The sequence below is a fragment of the Cygnus atratus genome, chromosome 3 (assembly GCF_013377495.2).
Source record: "Cygnus atratus isolate AKBS03 ecotype Queensland, Australia chromosome 3, CAtr_DNAZoo_HiC_assembly, whole genome shotgun sequence".
NCBI lineage: Eukaryota > Metazoa > Chordata > Aves > Anseriformes > Anatidae > Cygnus > Cygnus atratus.
The window spans coordinates 96,392,764-96,418,752 of NC_066364.1; the positions used below are offsets into that span (position 1 = coordinate 96,392,764).

General features: G+C 36.1%; 1 protein-coding gene across 8 annotated transcripts in view; it reads left to right on the forward strand.

Annotated features, from left to right (window-relative positions):
- LOC118254593 (synaptotagmin-14) overlaps window positions 1-25,989 on the forward strand; it is a 111,560-nt gene that overhangs the window by 67,940 nt on the left and 17,631 nt on the right. For 7 of the 8 annotated variants that reach the window (XM_035559986.2, XM_035560000.2, XM_035559993.2 and 4 more), the window contains 2 exons: window positions 7,470-7,659; window positions 11,803-20,985. The exons of the other annotated variant lie outside the window; for it this stretch is intronic. In XM_035559986.2, coding sequence (XP_035415879.1) covers window positions 7,470-7,659; window positions 11,803-12,116 — 504 coding nt within the window. In that variant the 3' untranslated portion in view covers window positions 12,117-20,985. Of the gene's footprint in view, window positions 1-7,469; window positions 7,660-11,802; window positions 20,986-25,989 lie in introns of those variants that run through there. 8 annotated transcript variants of the gene reach the window in all.

Here is a 25,989-nt window from a genome sequence, read left to right on the forward strand (position 1 = left end):
TTACTTACTGACTGATTCTTCTTCTCCTGGGCTTTGCAGTATAATGTAAGCGTCCTACATTAGCGTCCTTCATTTCAGACTGTAGTATTTCTAGATAATCACTTTTTTGGTGTATTGAAGCTTCCTGTATTCAGCATCAGATAAACATTTCTCTTCATAGGGTGTCTTTTGCAAGGGATCCTTTTTGTCTCAGCATGTTAGCCTCTTGTCAGGATGGCCCTCGTTGTCTGCCCTTGAGCTGCATCTTTCACTTTACAGTCTCTGTCTTTTGTGCTCAGTTAGCTGTCAGCTGGCCCCCAGAGAACCCAGCTTGTTTCCACTTCTTGCCCTTCTTTGTAGTCTGTATGAGAGCTCTAAGAACTAAAGCAGATCCATTCCAACTGCAAACACCTAGTGATCATCACATTGTGGGATTAAACATGACCTGAATAAATCAAGAGGTACCACTAGCAGGCTTAATTAGAGCCAGGTGAACTATTAAAAGGAAATAATTTAATTGACAAATGCATCATAAACATGCCTTTTATGTTATGGATTTGCTTATTGTGAAAAATAATTGCATGACTTTTTGTTCAATCAGATACTGGTCCATAGATTGACTTTTCATAAATTATGCGTACTGTTTGATCACTGAATCTTTTTCTCCCTTCCCAATTTGAAAGAGTGTAATCAAGAGAGAAAAGGGAAGAATCAAACTACTTGCCATTGCGTTCCCCACTGAGCATATTCTATGGAATATCTTACAAGACTAAGGTGCTCGGTGGTTTTTCAGAGAAACAGGTAGTAAGGAGGCAGATCTGAGAGCTGTGTAATGAGCCTGGGTGCTCTGAAAGTGGCTTTGGATCTATAAATGTATCTCTGTCTGATACTGCTAATTACATAGTCTGGTCTTGGACTCTGTCGCACAATAACATCTCCGTGGTCACGTTTGGCAGGGAGTAAAGAGAGGAGATGTGGAAGTGAGTCTGGGCAGGAGCTGTTAGCATAGCTTTGTCAGGAGTGCAGGTGAAATGTCTGCATTTTATGTAAGGTATTCTTACCTGAATTGCTAGTACAAACTCTAACAGCTTTTAGTGCTTCAGTGTTTCTTTGTGTTGAGTGTCTTTTACCTAAGAAAACCGAGTTCAGTTTCTCTCCCTCACATATGGCTATATAAGCAGCGAGTAGACTTTTCTGCAATGTAAAGACAAAACACTTCTGTAAATGCAGTAAATTCCATTGTACATTCATTTCAAATTCCTTCCGCTGCTGCTAGGGTTTGCTGTGCAAATTTCAGGCGCATTTGGTCTGTGTAGCAACTACGTGCACTTTCACAGTATGGCAAGGAAACCAAAAGTGTAATTTAAAATGCAAACAAATGGAATTTATAGAAAACTTAAAATGCTTCCTTATCTGTAGATAATTAATGTTCTGTTCTGCAGAGTTGATCGTTTAGAAGAGTTTCAGATAAAAAAACACTAATTCTTATGAAATAAAAAAGCACCAGAAATGTCACTGTGAACTTGTTAAAAATATTACAGAAAAGTGGAATTCTGTTTTGCCGTTATAAAGAAGATATAAATTTTATTTTGTCATCCTAATTTTACCATTATTATTCATAGTATCCTACAGTTTGAAAACAAACCACATTTCAAAATTATATTTGTCTTAGTAGAAAATACACAAAGGTGAAATTAGTATGTTATCATCATGCATCTATACTCTGTAACATTATAGTTTATGTGGTAAATTAAAGCTGTGCATGGAATTTGTAAGGTTTCAGTCTCTTGTCCGTAGTGATTGAAAGGACTATATTTTTCATATGATCTACATTTGTGAGTGCTTCATTTATGACAAAACAACTTGTTTTGTAAAATTATGCATCCTTAAGTGTTTTCTCAAGAGTTACAAAAACAAGGCAGAGCAGAAGCTTTTGACAAGAAATATGAATTTTATCACTTCAGATAATCTGCCTTTTAATTACATTAATAAGTTTTAATAATTTAAAAAAATCCACATTTAATGTGAAGAATACCATTAATGTTGAATGAATTTATTTGCTGATTTTTTTGAAGTTGGAATTTGTGAATAGGATATGCTGCTAACATTTAAAGAATACCATTCTACCCCCCAAAAAGTGTGTTTTGTTTCCTGGGAATATTGTCAGAATATTTTTTGTCATGTTTATGATATAGATTGACTAAGATATTAATACTGTAAAGTGTAAGTACATGAGTAGAAATTGCACGTTCTACCTAAGTGGAATCCGCTTCAAGTTTTAATAGTAAATCATAAATAGATAAATAAATTACATAAAACAAAACAACAACAACAAAACACCTATGTGTCTTAAATAACGATACTTTCCTAAGACTTAATCTTAGGTGAGGTGAATAAAACCATGTATCAGTGTTTCTAAGTTCAGGTTATTAGTTTAAAGCAAAAGACTAATAACGTATGTGTTTTCTTAGTTTGACTAATAGGACTGGCAGCTACAACAGAAATTGGAATTTCTTCCCTAATATATTGTGAAGATAGGTAACTTTGATTTCAAAAGTATTGGTTTCCTTTAAATAAATAAATATTTTTACTGTAACCTACAGAGATTGACAAGCATTTTAAATTGTAGTTTTTAAAATTGACAAAGCTTCAAAACGACAGTGGAATATAGGACAGAAAGAAACAGCAAAAAAAGAAACCATATTCATTTAATTGCTTTTTTTGCAGTGACTTTTTTTTCTAAATCTTATTATTGATATTACTATCAATAATCTTATTATTTCAAATATATATGAGATTGTTATAACTATCATGTAACTTCTGAGTTCTATCCATAAAAGCAAAAACTTGATACTTCCTGCAAGTTTGGTATACTGAAAGGGTACCAGTCATTTCATTTAAGGAACTGTTTTGTTACATCTTTCATATTTTTAAGGACTTTGTGTTTTTAAGTATATCAATCCTCACAGTTCTTCCATGAGCTAGGGGAAATAGAATCACTGCCACGCAAGTGATGAGGAACCGAGGCTGACATTGCCACAGAGGCAACGAAGCATCCAGTAGAGTATGTAAGTGGGTTTTGGATACCAGAATCCAAAATTATAAAGCTCACTTCTTTGGCATACCTGATTATTTTACATTCCTCTGTTTTCAGAGCTAAGCTCTTCAGGTGGTTTCTGTTCTTTTTCCCAGGAATGAGCCCAGTACATTTTGAAAAGTATTTTGGCTTTGAAACATGTTTTTATAAAGTATCTAGTGCTTAAGATGCTAATGGAGCAGGTGGAGCCTCTGGGCTTGGCTTTTTCTTCTTCTGTCTGGCTCTCCAAGCAGAGGTAGTGGATGGGCTCTAGGCTGAGAGCTGGTCTGCAGCCTGTGTGGTGCTTGGGCATTCTCGTCACTTCCTCAAAGAGCTTTTACCCCAAAGCAGAACAGTAACTTTGGGGTTCAGCACTGGGCTGGTGATTAGGAGAGATGAAAAAATACTTTTATCTAAGATGTTGGAGGCCTGGATTCAGTTCTTCCTTTTGCTTAATAGGATTCAAATTTCTTTCCCTAACCTCTCAGTTGTATTGCCATAGAAGTAGAAGAAAGTAATGTGCAACAAAGTTCTTTAAGAGATTAGTGGTATAACATTAACATTTAAAATTTGAGAGAGACATTTTGACAAGTAACATGCTGTGAATCAGATTTTTGTTGCTGAAGGATTGTCAGCAAGGTTTCATCTTTCCTGTGTATATTTTGAAAAGCCAAGAGAATCAGATGTTCTTGTTTTGCAAGCCTACAGAGGCATGATTTTAACCTATGCAATGAGGGGAATTAACTTTTCACTGTTGTCTGAGTATGGCCCCATTGTTCCTCATGATTAACTTCATTTGGCTGAAGAGCAAAATTTAGCAGTATACAAAAGTAACAGTAAATGGAATTATAGTGAAGAAAGACAAATCCATTTACATATATTGTCATTGCAAATACAAGGTTCTCTATGTTGTCAGTGAGTAGCAAAAAGATTATTAGAAAATATACCTTAGGGGTTCAGGTCTGACATCATACATTGTGTGTGTTCTCTTCTATTGGCACCAAGGGAAAAAGTATCTTCTTTTTGATTGCTGACTTTTGTACAGCGCATGAAATACAAATACTGTTTAATGGGAATGTTTTTATTGTGTATTTATTAAAGAGTGATGTTTCTTCTCTAGGTATGAAAAAAAGTCATCAGGGACAGTATTTTGGAGTAATTAAGTTTTTGTAGAATATACGTATTACTTCTATAATACAGTGAAAAGCAATGATTCTTGTACGAATTGGTCAAATAAAATCAGCCTAGCTTTGTAATAAAGTACTGTCCTGTGGTGTATATGCAAAAAGTTTAAGTCCTTTGGGCAAAGCTCTGTGATATAAAATTGAAAAGCTGAAAATTTTTAATTAACCATAGTAAGACAAACCTTTGAACCAAATATTTGGAAGAGACTTTATCTAAAGTTGTGGGGTTTTTTTTTTTTTTTGATTTGTTTATTTCTAATGTTTGCTCTTAATAAAATATTTTTGCTATGGCTGAATTGAGAGAAATAGGTTAGAGTTTTAGATTTATGTCCTGGAGAGAACCTCAAAATACCATCCAGTTCAGCTTCTTGTACTGTGGCAAGACCATCTTACCTTGACAGTTCATCTAGGTTCTTCAAAATCTGCAGTTAAATTACATTCCTTCCTAGCCTATTCTGGTATGTCACTGACCTTAAAAGGCTTTTTGCTATTATGAAACCTTAGTCATTATATTAAACTTAGTCAGTATATTAAACTACATGCAGTGTTTATAGAGGAAGAAAGTGAAGAGTTATAAAAATAAACTTATGTAGACAGATTATTTCAAATAAACGGAAACCTTGGGTCTAAATATTACATTTCCCACAGTGAAACTACATTATCAAAGTGACCTATACATACGTTTACAGAAGGATTGAATGCAGATCTATATGGAGATGAAAAGCACTCTGGTAGCACTGTAATGACACGAGATGAAAGCTTTGTTGTAGCTAAGTTTCTATTCATCTTGTGCTAATTAGCAACTTCAGTGTTAATGTTTCACAATTTGGCATGTGATCATGAAGCTTATATTCTTAGCAGGTAAAAATGCAACTTCTTTTCTTGCTCTTTTTTGATGAGTTAGCATTTTTCTTGAATTTTGACCATGTAACCAGGAAAAACAAACAAAAAGTTAGATTGAACTTGGAGAAGTGCCTGTTGTATTTTAAATCCTGGGGCGGCTTATGGACTTGTCACGAAGTCAGGTTATTTACCAACACCTGTGAGTATCCCTGAATGCCTTGCTTAAAACGCTGAATAGATTCTACAATCTGAACAACAAACTCTGTACTGGAGAAAATACTTTTGAGAAGACATCTAATGATACTCAGTATCCCTGATTTTAACTTTGTCGTGCAATTAAAAATCTACAGTTGTTGATCTAAGTCCTGATGGTCTCTGCTGAATCTACCTTCCCCAGTTCCTGTTTCTTCTTCTTTCATTTCCACGTAGGATCTTTGTTTTCTTTCAGAAGAAAACTAACAAAATATAACTGCACCTTCTTTCTCTTGTGGACTTTTTTTTGTGGACTTACAGCATGACCACAATCAAATTAGAGACCAATGTTTTGAACAGCATCAGGCTGGCTGTGTTTAAATTCCTGGCTCAACAAAATAATATGACTAAGCACCATAGGGATAACATGTTAAATTTTTGAAAGGCTAGAAAACTTAAGTAAGATCTGCAGTCGTGACAGGCTGAGGTTTTCAAATGTATGCGCGGTACATAGTCTGACTGCTGAATCAAGTCATCTTTCTTTTAAACTTTCCACTTTGTACTCTCTTGCTGAAGTTCAGAATCAAAAGATTCCTGTTTTGAGAGTGCCAAGAACAAGGGAATCAATGCATACTTGTAATTCATTTTCAGCGATTTACAATTTGTAACCCACTTGAAATTTGTTCTTGGAATTGAGTGAAGAACTTCTGGAGAAAGAACCAAAGATTTAAAATCAGAGTTTGCAGTTTGGGGGATGGAAGTCAGAGAATTTTCTTGATGTCCTTCTTTAGTTTTAAGAAGACATTTGTTAGCACCAGTGAATGTTTCCTAATGAGGAAATTGATTGCTACTGGAAGGTTCTGTCAAACTTCTTGGAAATGTTTTGTTGAGAAGTAGTTCAAATGTCAGTACGAAGGATCTTGTAGGCTGATCGCTTCTTTTCCTAGGTACCATTTTTTCTATAATTTGAGATTCTGTAATGCATTTGGGCTTTATATATCAAATTAAGTTACTTGCTTTTAAAGCTAACTTTTATCTTGATGAGGATTTGTGCAGTTTAGGTTTCAGTACTGATCTCATGCTCATGTCAGCTGTTGCTGGAAATGAGAGACATTTGGAATCAGGAATAATCAGCTTCACAAAATCATCATGACTCCTTGAAGGAGTGCTGTCAGATTCCCAAATGAGTCAAGCCATATTTGAAAAATCTGTGGATCCAATTTACGTATTTTTTAGAGTCATAAAGGGACGTGCTAATGATTCAAAGTTCTTGGCTGCCAAGCAAATTGCCATGCCATTGGCTAGATACTGTCCAGTTTCTTGTTTTAATAGGTACAACTCTACATGCCTGTGCATGAAAGCAGGAAATTAAAGTAGAAATGACTGTGATATGATTAGCATGGCAGTGTAGCAAAAGTGTATTTTTTTTTTACTTTTTTTTTTTTTAATGCCAGGAATGAGGGGATTAAAAGGATAAAAGTGAATATTAGAAGCTCCAATAAAAGACATGAGAATGTGTGAGAGATCTGAATTTTTTGGAAGCTTGCATGGTGGAAATTAATGCATCACTTGCTAACTTTTACGATGGCATTCTTCCTGTCCCACCCAAGATAAAGGTTCTATAAGAATTCTGTAACCATGAATCAGTTAAATTTCTTGTAAGCTAATTTATTCTAGAGAGAGTGCATTTTTCTATTTGCATGTGTTCTGTTATTTTACTAGTCACAAATTCTCAGTCTAGAGAATAACCTTTACAAAAGATGAAAAAGAATCTCCTGCATTTTATTATCTTCAAAGTTCTGCTAGTGCTTTCCGTTCTTGGAAAGTAAAGGATCCAAGGTTTAATGTTCTCCAGGATGCTAACAAATTATGTTACAAGTCTTATCTTACCAATTGAAGTAAATAGGGACCATGAAGACTGCTTTTCATCTTCTTTAATTATTTCTCCTGAATGATGAAGCAACGGAAACATAAAATTAAGACTTCTTTTAATTCTGGGCTACTTTAGTCTTTGTTACCTCTAGCATGTGTGAACCAAGTATATATTAAGGAATTGCATTTCTTATTGGGTGACTGAATGGAATTTGTTATTGTCATTAAGTTGCTTTTCTAGTTTTCAGTGTGTTATTCTAAAAATTAACTTCCCAATAACATACTTGAATAGAACACACAGAACTTTTTATTTTCTTTTATAGGGTTGTGGCTCTCAAATGAGCATGTCAGAAGTGTCCTGCAGCGAAAGTACCTCCTCTTGTCAGTCTCTGGTGCATGGCTCAGCTCCAGAAATCCTTATTGGCCTCCTTTATAATGCTACAACTGGAAGATTATCAGCAGAAGTGATAAAAGGCAGCCACTTCAAAAACTTGGCAGCAAACAGACCACCCAGTGAGTGAAAATCTTTTTTCATTCTAATGCTTCTGTACTGGTGGGGATCTTGGTAGTAAGGACTTCAATCCTATCATTTAGTCTTACCCAATCAAAACGAAATAGAGCAATCATCAACTAATCTGTTTCATGTTTTATATTTCTAGTCAGTTGGGAAATAGCAAAAATCTGAAATTCAAAATATTAATTGAAAGTTGACAAGGCTGCTTTAATTTTTAATGATGACTGAGTAATAAATTACCTTTGTCATAATGATTAATTGCTAACTTACTAATGCCTCACATCATGGGCCAAGAATAAAAAGTTAATGTTTAAAGAGAAAGTACAGGCCAGCAAATATTAATCTAAACACTGTGAACAGTTACCCCTGTTCCTAGAGGGTTTGATACTGCGGTCTTTAATTGCTTATGTGCCTGTGTATATGTGGTAGTAACATATTTAACTTAGGAATGTCAGTGAAGACAGCATAGAAACAAATGGAGACCTTTGGCATATATACTGTGCAGAAGGAAGATTTATAATCATCGAGGACTTGAACTGTGTGTTCAAGCATTTGTTCAAAAATACGTTTGCCTGAAATAAACTTTTAAATTTCAGCCAGATGGAATGTCACGCACACAATATTTTTACTGTCTCTAATTCTTTGATAAAGATTGAGAAATTTTAGTAATGAACTTTTTTTTCCTAGTTCTTTAGATGATGAGTCTGATTTATATCTGTTGTAGCCAGACATACCTACCTGTTCCTCTTGGTTTAGTCTTGGAGGCTCAGGTTTTAGTCTATCTTTCTGTTCCTAATCCCCAGATTTGTATGATGCTACTAGATTACCCAGTAGGCTTCCGATGTTTTGTAAGTGGTTTTCACATCTCACATTGCCTTCAGATTTTAGGAAGTAAGCCAAACAACTTGAGACTGATCTCTTCCTTTCTTGACCCTTGTTTTATTCCATTCATTAATTACATTTGGCTCAGCTACACTGTGCTCTGCTTTCTGTATACTTTTTGCACTGATGGAGCCAGAATTCATTAATATGGCCAGAGAAGGAAGGCCAAAGAAGAATTTCAAATACTTTTATATAATTAGGTAGCTGCCCTGGAGTCACCTATTTGGAAACAAAGCATAGAAATAGGTGAGGAAAGCCAGGAAGAGCCAAGGACACTGGAATCTCTAGGGAAAGTCAAGTTTCTCTGAACATTTAAAATATGTGAATTAGTTGGGGACAGGAAGTCCATACTTGGTTTGAAGACAGGTATGTTTATTCCCCTGTAAGTTAATTCCCAAACTGTGCTCTTGTGCTAACAGTTGCATACAACACCGGGGTCAAAAGTTTTGCTTTGAATGCAAGAAAGCAGCATAGAACATGACACACAACTCTGTAATAGCATGTTCTGTCTTCTTTTTGGAGAGTAGGTTTCCTGATGACAAAATTTCCAAATAACTATTCTTGTGTGTTACCTTCTGTCATACTTTCTGAAGGACAGGAGAAAGTTTTGATATTCATAATAATAATAGTCCACTTCTGCTTACACATATGTGGGTTTAGAGTTTTCTTTCTAGAAAGATGGAAACTAGTGCACCTTCTAGGTCTGGTAAGACAGTGCACACAATATTGTGGAATCCAAATTTCTTCTGTTGGTTGTTTTGTGCACCCCCACCAAGCGAGAAGAACTTCTTGTAAATTCCTGGACCCAGATGCATGCTATTGCCATTTCCTAACTCCCTGCCAAGTGTATTGTGACCATATAACAGCCTTTCTCTGTGCCATCGCTTCCATAAAATGAAAACTAAGGTCCACGAGGTTGATAGTGAAATGCTCTGACCACATTTGTTGTTTGAACAATCAGTGCTCCAAAATCTTTAGTCGTGCTGCGAAGTGCATGGTCAGGTCAGTTTTCATTCAGGTCTTGAGAAACTCCAATAGAAAGGGTAGCAATTTTTACTTCTCACAAGCGATCCTTCCTGTATCCTAGGGATCACGAACCTATGCAATTTTTGTGGAATGCTTCTGCAGCAAATAGAATTGAGTTCTTCGTTTCTGCTTCTTGGTAGTCTATACTCCTCTGCTGCATATTTTAAATTTTATTTAGGAACTCATTTAGGAACTTATACAAGCAAATAAGCTAAATCCTGCAAGCAGTCAAAGCTGGTAATAGAGTCTGTCGTGTTTTCTTTTTGTGACAGTTAATATTTTGTCTGAGAAAAGAAGGATGCTTCTTAGTATCTCTTAACATTTTGTTGAAAAGTTTTTGCATGTTATATGCATGCATGTGTATTTGCACACACACGAGATCCATAAATATATGAATTTTAACAACTGAGATCTTTACATTTAAATAGAGAGACTCATACATGAATTTTGGATGTAAGCATCCCTCAGCTTTGGGTAGACTTCAGATTAGTCATTTTTGTGCCCAACTCCTTCTACTCAAGAAATAAAGTGTTAAAATCATGTAGCTGTAACTAATACCTAAGGGCACAAGAAGCTTAGTTTTCAGGTCAGTGATTTTTCATTTTATTGCTTTCAATGTATAAGTATAACCACCATGTGCAGTTTTTCTTAATATGCTGGAGTTTGCATGAAAAAGCATAAGGGTTGATAAAATGGATACAGCGATTTTAACCCAGTCTTCTGTAACCTGATCGTCTGCATGATTCTTTCTGTGTTCAGTGTGCTTTAGAACCCAGTAGCTGTAAGCGCTAAGATAACCCATTATATAAGCAGTGTAATTTGTAAAGATTACACAAAAACTGCACAAAATTGTCATTTCATGAAATTTTACCCAACAATCCTTTTGTTCAATCCTTTTCCTGATCTATGCTGCTAAGGTTTTGTGTTCTTCCACTCCAGTGAATAGTGTTTCCTCTTAAACTTTAACCTTTGATCCTCTCTCACCCAGCTATTGACATCTGGTCATTATTTCTTTTACTGCTTTCCACCCCCTGTTGTCAGATGGACTGTTCTGTTGTCTAAAACACTTAATAGGTGGACAGGTTTATATAATCCGAGGTGAGTTCCTGTAGACACTAATTGGGTGTTGTCTTTTTCATGCAAAAGAAAACTTGCCAGCAGTAAAGCTATCCATGGCTGCCTACCTTATTGGTTTATAACAGTATATGTTTATTATTTGTGGCACTCTTTAATGCACAAGTTGCATTTATCTCTGATTATGGATGATGGGATTTCAGTGTACCTGCAAAGTGAAATTATGCAGTGTTTCTTTTTACAGAAACTTGAATCTTTTAATAATATTATTCACTATTATTCATGGCAGGAATAAAGAATGAAAAAACAAAACAAAACAAAAAAAAACAGATTATTTAATAGTGGCATGTTTCTTAAAATAAGTTATAATTATGACTTCATAAATGCACAGCTTTCTGCAGGAGCATGGCTTGATGCTTCTAGTCAAATGAAAATAGAGCTTTAAAAATAAGTATTTATACCCAAATACTAACATTCTGTGTAGGCTAACCATGTTTACTTGCATCAGCTTCCTAAACGTACTTGCTAAGAGCACTTTAAACAACCATATTGAACTGTGTAAAAATGATTTCTCTAAAGGTATAATAAGCGTATTCCTTCATGAATCTAGAAATTAATTTTTTTTCTATTTTGTAAACTTTCACTTTTGAATGCACTTTGCTATGTTTTGGTCTTTAAAACGAATAAAATAAAGCCCAAAATGAGAACCACATCCATGCAGAGATTATTCTTAAGCATTTCATCCTGGCTGTTTTGATATCATCACTGCATATCAACTTTTTTTTTTTCTTCTCTTCATTGTCTTTATTCTACCTCATTCTTATTCTCTGAAAATTCAGTGGTATGCTTTACAGTGTTGTGGCTAGTTGGAACTTGCTAAGTGTTAATTTAAGTTTGTTTGGAACAAATAAGGGGCTTGATGGGAAGAAGGATCATGAGGTATACCTTTAATTTAACCCATTTACATAGTACTGAAGTTAATTACTTTGTTATTGTGTTTGTACTATTTTGCTTAATTGTCGTCTTTTTCATGTGTCTAATCTAAGCTGTGTTCAATCAGCCTGGTATACACCATATCCTTGAGAATCTTGTAAATATCTCATTATCAAAAACGTTTGTTCTAAGACTTCTGATATTCCAAACTATGGTTTATTTTTTAGATACATACGTTAAGTTAACACTGCTGAACTCCATGGGGCAAGAGATGTCCAAATGCAAAACTTCAATCCGCCGAGGACAGCCAAATCCAGTATACAAAGAAACCTTCGTTTTCCAAGTTGCACTGTTTCAGCTTTCAGATGTGACCCTCATATTGTCTGTATATAATAAGCGCAGCATGAAACGAAAAGAGATGATAGGGTGGATTTCCTTAGGTCTTAACAGCTCAGGAGAAGATGAACTTAATCACTGGACTGAGATGAAAGAATCTAAAGGACAGCAAGTATGTAGATGGCATACTTTACTAGAATCTTAATGGACGGTACAAAGTGCAGTTGTGGTTCTAAGGGAGTTTTGTCTTTCAAGATGATCATTATTTCTGGTCACAGTCAACAGATTGGTTGTGGAAATGGAAAATGAAAATTTAAATCTACATTCCATCTTAAAGAGTGCACAACATGCAAAATGGCGGGATTTAATATATAATCGTCGTTTAGTATCAGGCACTTCCTTGGTGTTAGAGGAGCCTTGCTATATGCAAACATGTTAGCAATCCCTCCCCCAGCCACCTGATGCTGTATTTGTTTGAGTTTGTTTTGTGTTTTTTCAATTCAGTAATATTTTATGTAAGGTTCTCCAAATTAGCGTACGCTCCTTCTTGTGTACTTTTTGTAGTGCTCTTACACTGTAGCTTCTGACCTGCCTGCATTCAGATTAAGGGTCAATAATTTGCACTATGAGAAAAAGTTGATGATCTGTGAAGAAAAAAAATCAACAGCAATGAAAAACACCACCACAAAAACCAAGCCCACCAGTGGAGAAGAACATTTAGTAATATGGCATATATGAATATACTGTTGTTTAACACTGAGTTTCTTTCCAGGAGCTTAGTACAATTAAGTTTTCATTTTTGATATCCAGTTGGTTTGAAAAATACTAGCATTTGGGCATCAGGTGAACTTTGACATAAAATAAATGTTTCTTCAGTCTGTGACAGGAACGAGCTCTCTATATGGCATAAATTGGGGTTTTCCCTTTGCCTGTACTTTTGCCTAATGCAAAGAGACCAGATCATTAGTTTGGTCCCTTCCAAATCTCCTTAGACAGGTTGTACTGTAAAACTATGTAACTTTCTGTTGAAAGCACCTCCTGTATTCGTGTATTCCAATGTAGGAAGCTCATAGAGCACGATTTTACTAAAATATTTTTTCGTTAAAAAAAATTTGATATGTATTTCTTTAAAATGTCAGCAGTTAGAAGTTAGGTTGAAAGACTGAAGGAAGTGAAAGCAGTTGAACTGCTCAGAATGAATGAGAAATATCGTGACTTCTGTTAGAATAGACATTCGTTTGAGCCTTTTCTGAGCTGTGTTAGGGATTACTGTATGCCATTTGTTGGAAGTACAGGTCAGACCAGAATTTTTTATCTTTCTTCTTGGAGAAGACAACATTAGTGAGGTTTTTTTTTTGTTTTTTTTTTTTTTCAGTGATTTGCCAGCAAATGAATTAATATTCACACCCAACACAGAAATTCTCTTTGCTTATATTCAGGTTGGGAACAGCAGCTTTCAAACAACAAAAGGAGCCACAGTATCACAAGAAAAGTTTACTATCAAATGAACACTTCTGGCTTCCACTGAAATTAGGGAAATATCTGTGCTTCTGAGATTCCTATTTGTCCCAAATATTTTAACTGGAATCACACTAACTGTCCGACTGCTGAATCCAAGTCAGATTACTGAAACTGTGGATTATTGAGTAAACGTTATTTTTTTAAACGCTTCCCAATTCAAATACTCTCTTTGCCTGTAGAGATGTTTCATTTAAAATTTTAATTGTTGCTGTATGGAAAGCAAGCAAATTTGTTTTTCTTATAAATGATGGTGATGTCTTACTGTTTTTTAGCACTTGGTGGGTAGAAGACAGACATTTTGGATACTATTGAGAGAATTAGTGGTAGCCTAGAACATTCTCATTAGGACATTTTTTTTTTCATCTCAGATTCCTTTATAATACCTTTGAACAATCCTGGCTTTAGGGTACACAGTCAAGTACAGTGAGACTGGAGACAGTGACTATACTATACTAAAGAAATTTCATGTGGTTCTCAAATTCTCATACTACTTAACAAGTTCACTAGGGCCTTTTTAAAGACTACTGTAATTCCACTTCTTAGTTTATTTGGTGCCTTCTGAAGGGTTTATTTGCAGAGCCAGGTTTTCAGATTTAAAGATTAACAGGCCTGATTTTTAATCTGTTATTACATTGCTGCTTCATTTACAGAAGCTTTATTTATTAAATACAAATAATCCAAAAACTCTTTAACCAGGAATGATCTTGCAGTGCTACAAGTTGTCTTTTAATCCTTTTTGTTGCTCGGTTTGTAAAACGTAATGTTGAGTGTAGAATTTAATAATAATAATAATAATCAACAGTAATTTTATATACATAAGGAAAATTCTCAGATTTTCCCAATCCTTATAGCTTTCCTATGATAGAAACTGTCTTAGAAGCTGATCAAAAGCAACTTTTCAATGGACGTGGAAGTGTTTTTACTCATTCTGTTTGTGGATGTTTGAATGCTCTTTCCTAAGGCTTAAACTTGTCTCTTAATGGTTGTCTCTTTGTACAGATTTTGATTTAAAATAATTTACAGTTTTTAACAGTAGGAACTGAGGAAGTTAATTCCAGTGGAGGATATATTTAACATTGCCATTGAAGAAGTGAGTTTGGAAGGTGCAGCAAGTAACCTCTTACAGAATCCAAACTAAACTAACAGTGTCATGACTTGGGTTTATGTTTGTGGGTTGCATTGCTTCAGTTTTACATCTAATCAATCAGATTTCGAAGACACTGAAACCTTAATTTAGACACAGCAGAGATTTAAAATAATCTGTGTTGGGCATATTAGGGAAGAAGAATCTCTTTCTAGATTATGTGACTTTTCCCACAGTAGTAAGGTGCAGTTTGTGCTTCGCAGAAGAGGGTTTGCTTTATTTGGATTTATTCTGTACAAAGGCTGGAAACTGAATGTGTAAAGAATGGAAATGAATGTTTAATTTTCAGGCAGTAGAATATGGATTTTCCATGCAAAACCAGTCACACCAATAATTGGATTCACCCTGGGATTTTTATGAATTAGTTACAGTATCAGTAGCTGTCATGTTGTTCTTTCTTTGTAGATCCCATTCTTATGCATTGTTTGTCATTATATTCTTCTTACTGCTTTATGCGAACCGATACTTTCCTATCTGAAATCTGCCTTAGATGCAGAAGCCCCCATAGGGGCTTAAGCATATAGTGCATTTTGGTGCATTAACTGAAGTCTCAAGCATGGAACAGAATTTCTAAAGAACAAAGTGTTTGAAACAAATTAGAAAGAGACAGTTATGTTTTCCTCAGACTTGTTGGTGCTTTCTTCATAGTTTTTTGTTGCTTATTTTTGTTCAAAAGTACAATTAGTACTTGGAAGAGTTTATCAAATTACCTAATTACTTTTCTGTGTGCCAATACACCATGTAGAGATTACAATTCTTGAATTAGTTTTCTGACAGTGTAGCCTTAAATAATTGTAGAACAGTGAAGTTCTTACAGATTCTATTCTGGAAAATATTTCATCCTTTCTGCATGTAATCTATTTGCTTTAATGTTTAGAATATTTCACATAGGTGTTCTCAAAGGTAAAGTCATCTTAAGGTATTATAGCTATGAGGAAAGGTGGTTAATTCCTTTCAGTATGTGGTGTGGGCAAGGTTGCGATCTGTACAGACAAGTATGAAATCACTGTGCAGGAGTATGAGAGGGCCCACAGTCTGTGTAGGACATTGCTGTCTCCCACATATGGGGAGGCATGGAGTAAGCAGAGCCATGCTTCTGCTCCCTGCTCAGGAGCGTGGCACTGGTAGGATTCAAAGCTTGGTCCCTGTGGTGCTGCCCCATGCTCAGGACTTAAGGGACAGCTACGCAGTGACCAAGCAGCGAGTCTGAGTGTAAAGGCAGAAGTTAGGCAAGGTGTGATGAATTCAATTCATGTATGAATTGAATACAGATCGCTCTTACATGTATAAATTCTAACAAAAAGTCTGTGGTAAAATCAGAGAATGATGTTTGAGGGGAAGCCTCTTGGCCTGAGCATTTCAATGTGAAACTGCCAACACATTGCCCTTTCATTTAACCAAGAGTCGTATTAAGCTCTTATTCATCACACTTTTCTGGAGGAAAAATGGCTGTCTTGTCTAAAGCAGGTTTTTAATATTATGGCTTGTCCAGCTGCAAGACAGACTGACTTCCTCCTTGAGCTGAATTCTCAGTAAAAGTTCACCATTCGTTTAACTCTCCCACTGATGTACATGCATACCTCCCATTAACGTTAATAAGAGGAACCTATGGGCATCAACAGGAGTGGGGACCTGACCCTGGAAGTGTTATGTGTAATGGGATCAGTAGGGTAGGGCAGTGATACAGTGGGGCACCTGCAACATGATCAAATGTGATTCCAACTGTGAATGGAGGTTTAAAAAAAATAAAAATATCAGGATACTTAGTTATTTAATCATTATCTCTTATTTTTGTTTCTTCTGTTCCTCAGCTTGTGGAAATGCTTGAACATTAAAAATGTTAAAGCAATCGTCAAACATCTTGATTGCTTTAACTGGAATATTCAGCAAAGTTATTGTTAGAACATGCTGTCAAGAATGCTCTGTATTTTTGTTCTATTTAACTCAGCTGCTGGATTTTGTAGTGCTTCACAGCTGGGTTTCAGCCTACTTTGTTCTGGTGGTAGTTTTTGAAGGGGAAGTCATAGGAGCATTCGCTTGTCAGTGAAAGAATTCCTGACAAAGCGACGTCATCTGAGAGTGAGGGCGCTAAAACGAGAGAGGGCCTCACACTGAGGCAGCTGTAGTGACTCCACTTCCACTCGAGGAGCCTTGCGGTCCTTGGAGGGCCCTACTCAGAGAAACGGTGGTGTGCTTTGTGGGAGCTCATACATCCAATGCTGCACGTGCTGCTCTGTGTGGGAGCCCCTCAGCTGCTAACCTAGCATATTTTATAGACGTAAGAAGGGTAAATAAGTGTTTATTTGCAGGGTGAGTACAAACTGGCCTACAGTGATGTGGATTAGTTTAGCCTTAAGAACTTACCACTGCCCCTCCTTAATTGCAAGCAGGGTTTCTTCCTTTCTGCAGACTATGCAGAAATCTTATGCACCCAATGTATGTGTTTATATTACGCCTACCTGCATATGGCATGATCAGATTAACAGTAGCAAGCTTAGTTTGTATTTGACGTGGTGTTACTGAATTAATAAATTGGTCTGATACGTGCTGGGCCAGGTTTTGCTGCACAGGGTTTTGCTGATATAATAGAGAATAAGATCTGTATGAGGAGGAATGTGCCAGGAGTTAGGAAAGTGGGTAGTATTGCTCCTTTAGGAATGAAGACCAGGGAACAACTATGTCCAGAAAATGGGCAAGGCTAGCCTAATAGCAAGAAGCATTCATTCACTTCCTTGGAAGCATTTACTGGTTGAGCTGGTACAAAGCTACCTGTCTCTGAGCAGCCTACTCAGGAGAGCAGAAGCAGTACTACCACACCACTGAAGGAATACCTCATGGACATTCAGGGATGTAATTAATGTCATCCTTTTTGTCTTATATCTGAGGACAGGAGTCTTGCCCATTTTATCGAGTTAATTCTTTTTCTGTGTTTTGCAAATCCTATGGACATTCACTGCATGCCTAGGGTTTAAAGTGGATTGCTTTATAACTTTTGGTTCATTTCCAAAGCATGACTTTGAGTGAATTTTCAGAATTAACTAGAAGCATTATCATAGCTTTAAGATGTAAGGTAATTTCTAGGCCATAGTGCAAGCAAGGAGCAGGGCTTTGAACAAATTTTGATGGTGAATTTTGCAAATGGCTTATGACATTTTAAGAAAATTTCTAAGCGGTTGAATGTATTAGGGAATATTTACAAAAAAAAAAAAAAAAAGGAAATAGAGCAATGATCTTTTTTACTATACAGCTAGTTTGCTGTCCTTTCCAGTAAACCACAAGGTTCATTAGTGCTCCGTACTGTTTTGTTTATGATAACAGTTTTTAATGTGATTTTCATGACAAAGTGTAATTAGTGAAACCTTTTATTCAATTTTCCCTTTCTTTGCTTTTTTTAAGGAGAGATTTCTCCTTATATAGTATATATACTTTCTTACAGAGCTTTCTTACCTATTTTTCTATAAGATGATTTAACATTGTAAAATTAAATGCTCTATGAGCAAGCTATATCACTGTTACACAATCTAAAGTGCTAATATAATGACTAAGGGCCTGAACCTACTGCCTTTTACTCAGGTCTTGGTTTAACCGCACTTTCTTCGTGTCGGGAAGAACCTTTCCCCATAAGCAGTTCCATCCATTTCCCTGAAGTGACTCAGGGAAAGGTACAATTAACGCGAAGAAGAGCGGTAAAACTGAGCCTCCTCTCCATTCTTAGTGGGACGTCTGTCATGAGTAAAGGCTGCTGGCTCTGTCCCAAAAGTGTAGTTATAGATTATAGTTCCCTTGATCTTCAGTAATTTTGAATTTGTTTTCTGGTGACTATAAGCTAATAACTGATGGTAGTGAATACAAATATTGAATTGTGCTGTTATCAGCAAGATTATTAAAATGTGTTTCACATTTTAATTCATTCTCTCATTGGGATATAAGGAATTGGGTTTGTGAAGCATTTTATTGCATAGAGATAGTACACATTCGCCGCATTTTTAATAAGTGTATGAAATATACGGTATGTAGCATTTTCTTGCTTACTTTTATACTGCCTGTATGCCACCGATGCACTCGGTGCCTTGTTTCTTTTGTACAAGACCAATATGTAGAGAAACTAATGTTATCATATGTAAGCAATGTCACTGCAAATCAGAAGATGTCTTAACCCGATGATTCCTAGTACAGGAGGTTTCAAATGGCAGTTTGGTTTGACACAATGCATTTCTTTGAGTTTTTAGCTTTCCCCTTCCCTTCCTCATCCTGCCTCTCCAAGAAACCTCCTCACACGACTGTTTATTCCTATCTGATGCCTGTGTCTGATCTAAGTCACATGGTGTTAACCAAAGAACCAAGTCTGTTTCGAATTCTTCGGACAAATATTGTTTGGACTTGCTGTTACTTAAAGACAGAAATGACATAACGGATCTCTTTGAACAAATATAAAATAGGCTTCTGTAAATGTGACTCGCAGCTGAGAATTCAAGATACCTCTTTTCTGACTGGTCGTGCATTATTGTTTCGGTAGCAATGTGTTTGATTTATATTTCTTTGTGTATTTTAATCAAAATCACATCACAAACAAAAATATAAATCAGTGCTATCAAATTAGCTTATTTTACTCGTTTTATACATATATCTGAAGTGTGCAACTTTGAGAACAGATTCAGCTTTTGTGTCTGAAGCCCTGATAGTATATGATAACTGTCTAGCATATGCTGGTCTTACGGAAACAGACTCATGCTGCATTATACGTACATTTCCTACTAGTATCCTCTTCATTGTATAATTTATGGAATATAACATGGTTTTCAACTAATGCTTCAACTTGAAATTCCTTAAAATTCAGTGCATGTATAGCCTTAAACATTTTAAGACACTAAGCACAGTTTTAAAGGGAATAGGTTATATTTGCAAGTCCTGTTTAGAAATCAGAGAATTATTTTTATATGTCAATCAAAGATCATCGAAAATGGGCATATTAAAGTCATGTTACCAACACTGCTCCTAATTATATGCATTTATAAAAAGCATTTTGGCGGAACTTTTTAGACGTGAAACATCACTGCTCATTTTCTTTCTTGAATTTGCTGATTTTGTTTTCATGCTTTCATTTCTGTACAGAATCTTGGAGCCTATAAAGCAATGTCTGACTGAATTTTCCCTGTTTTAGAATTTCTTGAGCTTCTCTTCTGTTTTGCTGTGCTTTTAATTTGAATAAGCAGTAATTAAAATTATTTATTTATTTATTTATTTATTTTTACATTTTGACAGTAAGAAAGAGTGAATGACTGTTTTCAACTGTTTACATGGCTTATTAAATTCTTAGGACTTCATTTGAAACTGTCATTATAATCCAGATGAAGACATACCTTTCATGGCGTTTCAGTCCACAGCAGGTGAAGACAGAGTTCTGACAATGAATGTACAGATCTGCATATTGGGTGTCAAATTGTAAATCCCCAGAGGGATTTATAACTATGTATCACATTGTACCTACAGCATCTCCAATTGTGTGATGTCAGTTACATCTTGTTTTGTTTCCTTTGTTATTAACTAGCAAAAAAAAACACCCCAACACCCTACTTTTACCATTTTATGCTAACATATATTAATCTTGAGGGTTTCCAGTGTGTGAGATTAGTTAGTGTTGTCAGCTGTCTTTCTGTTTAAAAAAAAATAATAAAAAGCTGGTCTTTCAGCATATGCATTCCATTACTATTCTTATTTTGGGGAGAAGCAAAATGCCACCAGCTATTTGTAGTTGTATTTACCTGTACAGCACAGGTAACTTTAATTCCATATTAGTTTGATGAAAACATGCTATAGTATATTTTCAAAGTATGGATCTGTCACAACATTAAAATAATCATTTTACGTACCTGAAGCTTTGCAGCTGTGGTTTTCTATTTTGTTTGCTCTCTCTATTTGTATTGATTACTCTGTGAAATGTGTTTTTGTCAGTTTTGGGACTGGAATGGATATTCTTTGGTTAATTCAAACTACTTTTTGTATGTGGAATCAGCTTTTTGCATGTGAACTTAATTGTTGGAAAGTATTTGAAAAAAAGGAAAAATTACCTTTAAAACTGGTTGTTGTCACTTTCCTTTGGAGTTAATTAGATCTTAAACAAATGTAGTAGACTTCACTGTTTAGGAGATACTAACGCTTGGACAACTGTTTGAACTCCTATCAGCATTAAAAGAAAACCAATAATTTTGGCAAGCTAACTAATCCTCTCCCTAACACACTTCTTGGCTCTGTTTCCAAATTTCCTAAGTTTCCCCAATTCCCTCTCCATTTCTCACAGTCTTTGTTGATGTCATGAATCTTCTACTTAGAGAAATTTAAATTAACCAATGTGATAATGTTCTGACAAATATGATGTGTATATTGGCAAATAAAGACACTCAGGTGATAATTCTGATTGACTTTGGAAATTGGCTTTATGCAATTTTCTTCTGGGGTCATCTTTGATTGTGTCTGCTTCTTTGTCCCACATGCCTTTCTCAGAAGGGATCTCATCTAATGCACCTAACTTCCACCTTCTAAGGAACAGGTAGGGTGAAATAATTGAAGTTTGATTTAAACATGAAATAAGTAACAATTGTAATTTCACTGTGACCCAGCTTAGATCTTCTATACTGTCCTCTAATGATTTTTGTAGTACATGCTAGAAAAAAGCTTTCTGGGCCCTCATGGCAGGTCTGCTTTAGGATGTGCCTGGATATGTGTACATTTTAATAGGTATTAGCATACATGAAAAAAAAAAAGAATTGTTACAAAATTAAAGCATTTTTTCCTACCCTAAAGCTAGGAAGGCATAAGAGAAAGAGCTTCTAGCATTTCTTCCCATTTCTGCAGATGAAACAAGCATAGCCCGGTGACTTTTACAAGATGAAACTGGAGAGAGTGGTATGTTTATTGCTGTGTGATCCTGATCATCTGGACCCATCTGTGCAAATCCTAGGATTTCTACAAACAAGATAATGTGGTACTTGCTGGTGTTAAGGCTGGCATTTTCAAAAGACTATACACTTAAAAATAACTTGTCATTCCATATGGAGACTGGTACATACTTGGTACTTAAGAAACTTCAAGAGGAGCGTTTACTTTGTGTCCATATTATTTAGAAGATGTCATAAGACACTTGGTACCCTTGTATATAAGGAAAAAAAAATAACCAACACAAATGTTTTTCTCCAGATGATGCAAGATCTATTAAAACTTGAATATATGAACTATCAGATATTTGTTTAAAAATTGAGGATTTATGAAGCTGTGAAAACATGGCAGAATAAATGAAATGTGTAGTCAGTATGGTAATACTTGTTCACCGTTTATGAACAGCCATTTTCTACTCAAAGATCGCAGTGAAGAAGAGTTAATACACCCTGTGAATCAAATTCAGCTTTCAGCTGCATGTGTGGCACCTTTCAGTCTGCTATGTTTCATGTATGTAGCTGAGCAGAATTAGGTGTAATGCTCCTCGTTGCTAAATAGCTTTCTGTGCAACAGTAATTGCTTCAGACAGAGCCAAATTGCATCATTTCTATGCAGATGCACCTTTACCTGTCAAAGGTTTTCTCTGAATAGTTGTCTTCGTGTGGCAAATTCCACATTAGATAGTATTTTAAAATCACTTAGAAGTTGCTAGTTAGTTTCCCAAAACTCCTGTGGGTAAGGCCTATTTATCATTTTTCCTGCTGAAATTTGAAATCTTCATTTTCTCTCTGGTGTTTTTGTTTTTACAGTCCAGCAGTGTGATTCTAATTTAGTGCTTGCTTCATATTAGACATTTCATTTTACTTGTAAATTACTATTCCAAAATTAATGAGAGCAGTACTGAGGCATTTTGTTACCTGCTAATCGTTTTGAGTAGCTACATTTCAGCATAGGGGTCTAAAAATTTTGGCTGTTGCGTCAGCTTTAAGAATAGTAAGGATAGAAGGAAGCAAATAAGCCTAAAAATGCTCAAATTAAATAAATTATCATCAAGGAAGATCATGCAACAAATCATCTGGGGGTTAGATAAATGATTTAGTATTAAATTCAAAACCTAATAGGTTTGTGTGTTCTGAGTGTAGTTTACAGTGGTTTGTTTTCCACTTAATTAGAAGCCTTACATTTCATCTTATTAATAATGAAAATCCTCTTGTCAATTTGTGTAAAATCATGTTGAACTAATATGTATATTTTAGAGGCAGAATAGAATCTCCCCCCATAGCCTTTTGTATTATTTCATTTCACTATGCAAAAAAAAATGACATTCTGCCTTTAATTCTGTTAGTGCAAAATAAGAAAACTCCATCTTTCATTGCTGTTAACGAAAGTCCTTATTTCAAGAACCACAATGAAGATGGTTCAACCTCTGTAGCCTACTGTTTACAAGTAAATGTTAGCTGTTCGGAGGGATTAAGGATACCAGGCCAATTCATCTCAACAAATAATAAGGGTATAAAAGACTGTAATCGGTCAGTAATCAAAGCTTAAATTATTATATCTTGTCATATCAGTTCTGTTGCAGTGGCGTAACAGTTAAGAAAGGGCAAATCTGCCAAAGGAGACAAGATTTGTATCCCATTTGTTTTTTGGAGTCAAGAACACATTTCCCTGACATCACAGCATTCTCAGCTGCTGATGCTGGGACCTAAAGTGCCAGTAGACTAAAATGTCAGTCACACAAGCCTTTGCTAATTAATGGCTTTACCAGAAAATGTCTGGCATTCTTAGGAAATCAGGGAGATATAGAACATAGGCATCATTCATATTTATTAAAAGAAAAAAAGAAAAAAAAAAAAGGAGGGGGTGGGGGAGGTATTTAATCAGCCATTTAACAAAAGCTCCAAAGCAATCAGCGAGGCTAAAGGTCATGAAAAAGTAGGTCTAAGCCCCAGTGGCAAATCGTCACACAAGCTTGTTGCAATTTTCTGAGACAATATCAAACACTTAGGAACACACAAGCCAGGCCAACAGGCTAAGTAACAGCATTAACCGTTCAGTCTCTCCCATCTGTTATGCATGCAGCCAAGCCGACAGTTGGGATGGAGTACTTCTGTGTATTTCTGTCATCGACAGAGCTGGTGCGTATTGTAAAGTAGTAGCATTGCTTGGGAAATAGCAGTCAGGCTGTTTCCGGCACCTTGAGCACACCCTTTAATAAATCAGGATGAGAGCAAGACCAGCAACTTGTATTTGTTGGTCTAAGCGTGGGACTGGGAAGTGGGAATCCTCTTTAATTCCCCATTTGATGCAGACACGGCTTTGTAGCCCTCGCTGACTTACTTGGCCCTTTCTTTCAGTTGCCGAAATTCCTGTTTTCTTCCACATTGTTGATACATCCAGGCACTAAATGACCAATTGTAGTATACAATTAATCCATAAAGCTGGTATACATCTTCTGTTGAAAGACAGCATAGAATACTATCTCTAAAGCATTGCCCTGTATAAATTGTAGCGTGGGGTATTGTATGCAGAAGAATGCTTTTCGGCTTATGCTTCAACGTACTGAATGTGTATGCTGAATGCCTTGGCTATGCAGTCTTTTTGTCAGTCTTAATATCAACAAACCACTGAAGGATCAGAATAAGCCAAACAAGATTTTAAAACATAGTTTTCAGTGAGGACACTTCACCAGTATGATTGGATATGAGCTTAAATGAATGCCAGTGCCAGCATAAGGAGGGGAGTGGAAGTGCTCAGCTGGAGCAGAGCTGTCCTTCCCCTGGTAATCCACACTTAGCTAAATGTCATCCTGTAGCTACCACCTTAAAAAAAAGAAAAGAAAACACAACTGTTATGAATATGGAGGCATTTTGCATTGATGACTGTTGCCTGCAAGGAATCTGTCCAACCATTTCTCATCTTCGAAAAAAATCTTGTAAAACTTGAGAAGTGAGATCCACAGGGGCAGGCAGAACTGATTCTAAATATCACTGAAATATCGCAGAGAGTCCTTTTGATGGGATAGAAATTGCTACTTGGATCTGGTGTAATTCAGCCTTTCAAAAAATCAATTAGAAAATATATGGGAATGTCACCATCTAAAATGACATACATTTAACACATTTGATGTTATTTTGGGGGTTCTCCTAAACCTCCAACAACAATCCCTCTTTTTTTCTTTTTTTTTTTTTCTCCCCTCCTTCCACCCCCAGACCACTTGTCCCAACCCGCTTCAAGGACATAGATGGCCCTGAGGCATTTTCTGACAGGAGTCGCTGTAGAAGGGTTGCTGATAGCTGCGCTTGGACCCTGGGAGAGCCCTTTGAGAGAAAGGGTGGTGGTGCATGACCGATGTGGGAGCACCAGAAAGCTGAGAGATGGTAATAGCTGCAGGTAATTCAAAAGCAGGCATTTCCAGACCGTTTATAAAGGATGCTGGTACCCAAGCCACCGCACATCTCACACGCAGATTTGCTCCTCCACTTCGTTTTTGGCTTTTCTGCGGAATGGATTGATTCACCCTTAGGCAAGCGTTTCACTGCCAGAAATATTTCAAGGAATTGTTCTTCTCTTAGTGTATATCCCACCCTCTCTAATTATGCATAACGTTTCACTGAAAGCTTTCTCAAAAGGTAGACATGCCGCATAACATCTATTATATCAAGAGCCTGAAGACCAGAATACACTTACACTGTTCATTGTCATTCTGGGCAATCCAAATTAAACATCCCCAGTAAATGCTGCACTCCAAAGAACAAAAGCCGTAAAACGATTCAATGAATTTTTATCACATATAACCACTGTGAGATAAACGCTTCTGCCTTGCACAAAAAATAGTGATGTCGTTTATGTGAGGAGTGGATTTTAAAAATGTTAAAACATCATGATGGTATGTACTTAGATCTTCAGCCTTCACTGGTATCCACTAGATTTCTCATCAAGTTACTGCACATAATCTTACCTGGTTTCTTTTCTGGGTATGATGTGGAATTACGCTTTTCAGTTCAAAGTGTATATTGAAACATTTTACAAATACTTATTGTAGCCTATGGTCCTCTGTCAAGTGGGTGGGTTGATAGTCTTAACCTAACCCTGAAATGAGCCAGTTTGAAGATGAAGCCTAGAAAGTGCTTGGCAGTTCAGGACATTGCTGCACACTAGTTTAAAGGAGGAGACAGATACATTGATCCTAATTTAATAGGAAAATTTTCAGGTAGGTAGTAATGGAGCTGGAATATGGCCAAAGCCTTGAGTTTAATGAGCCTACCCTTATAAAATGTTTTACAGTATCTTTAATGAAAGCAAACAAATGAGATCACAGCTTCATCTCTTCTGCAGCAGAGAGCAGAAAATGCTCCTTTCCCTCTAGAAATACCATGCTGCCTATCATCAGGCTGGGGCACTGAAAAAATCTGCCACCAGAAGCATTTTCTGAACAACCAAGATATCAATGTGTTGACCTGTAGGAGGAGTAGCTGGC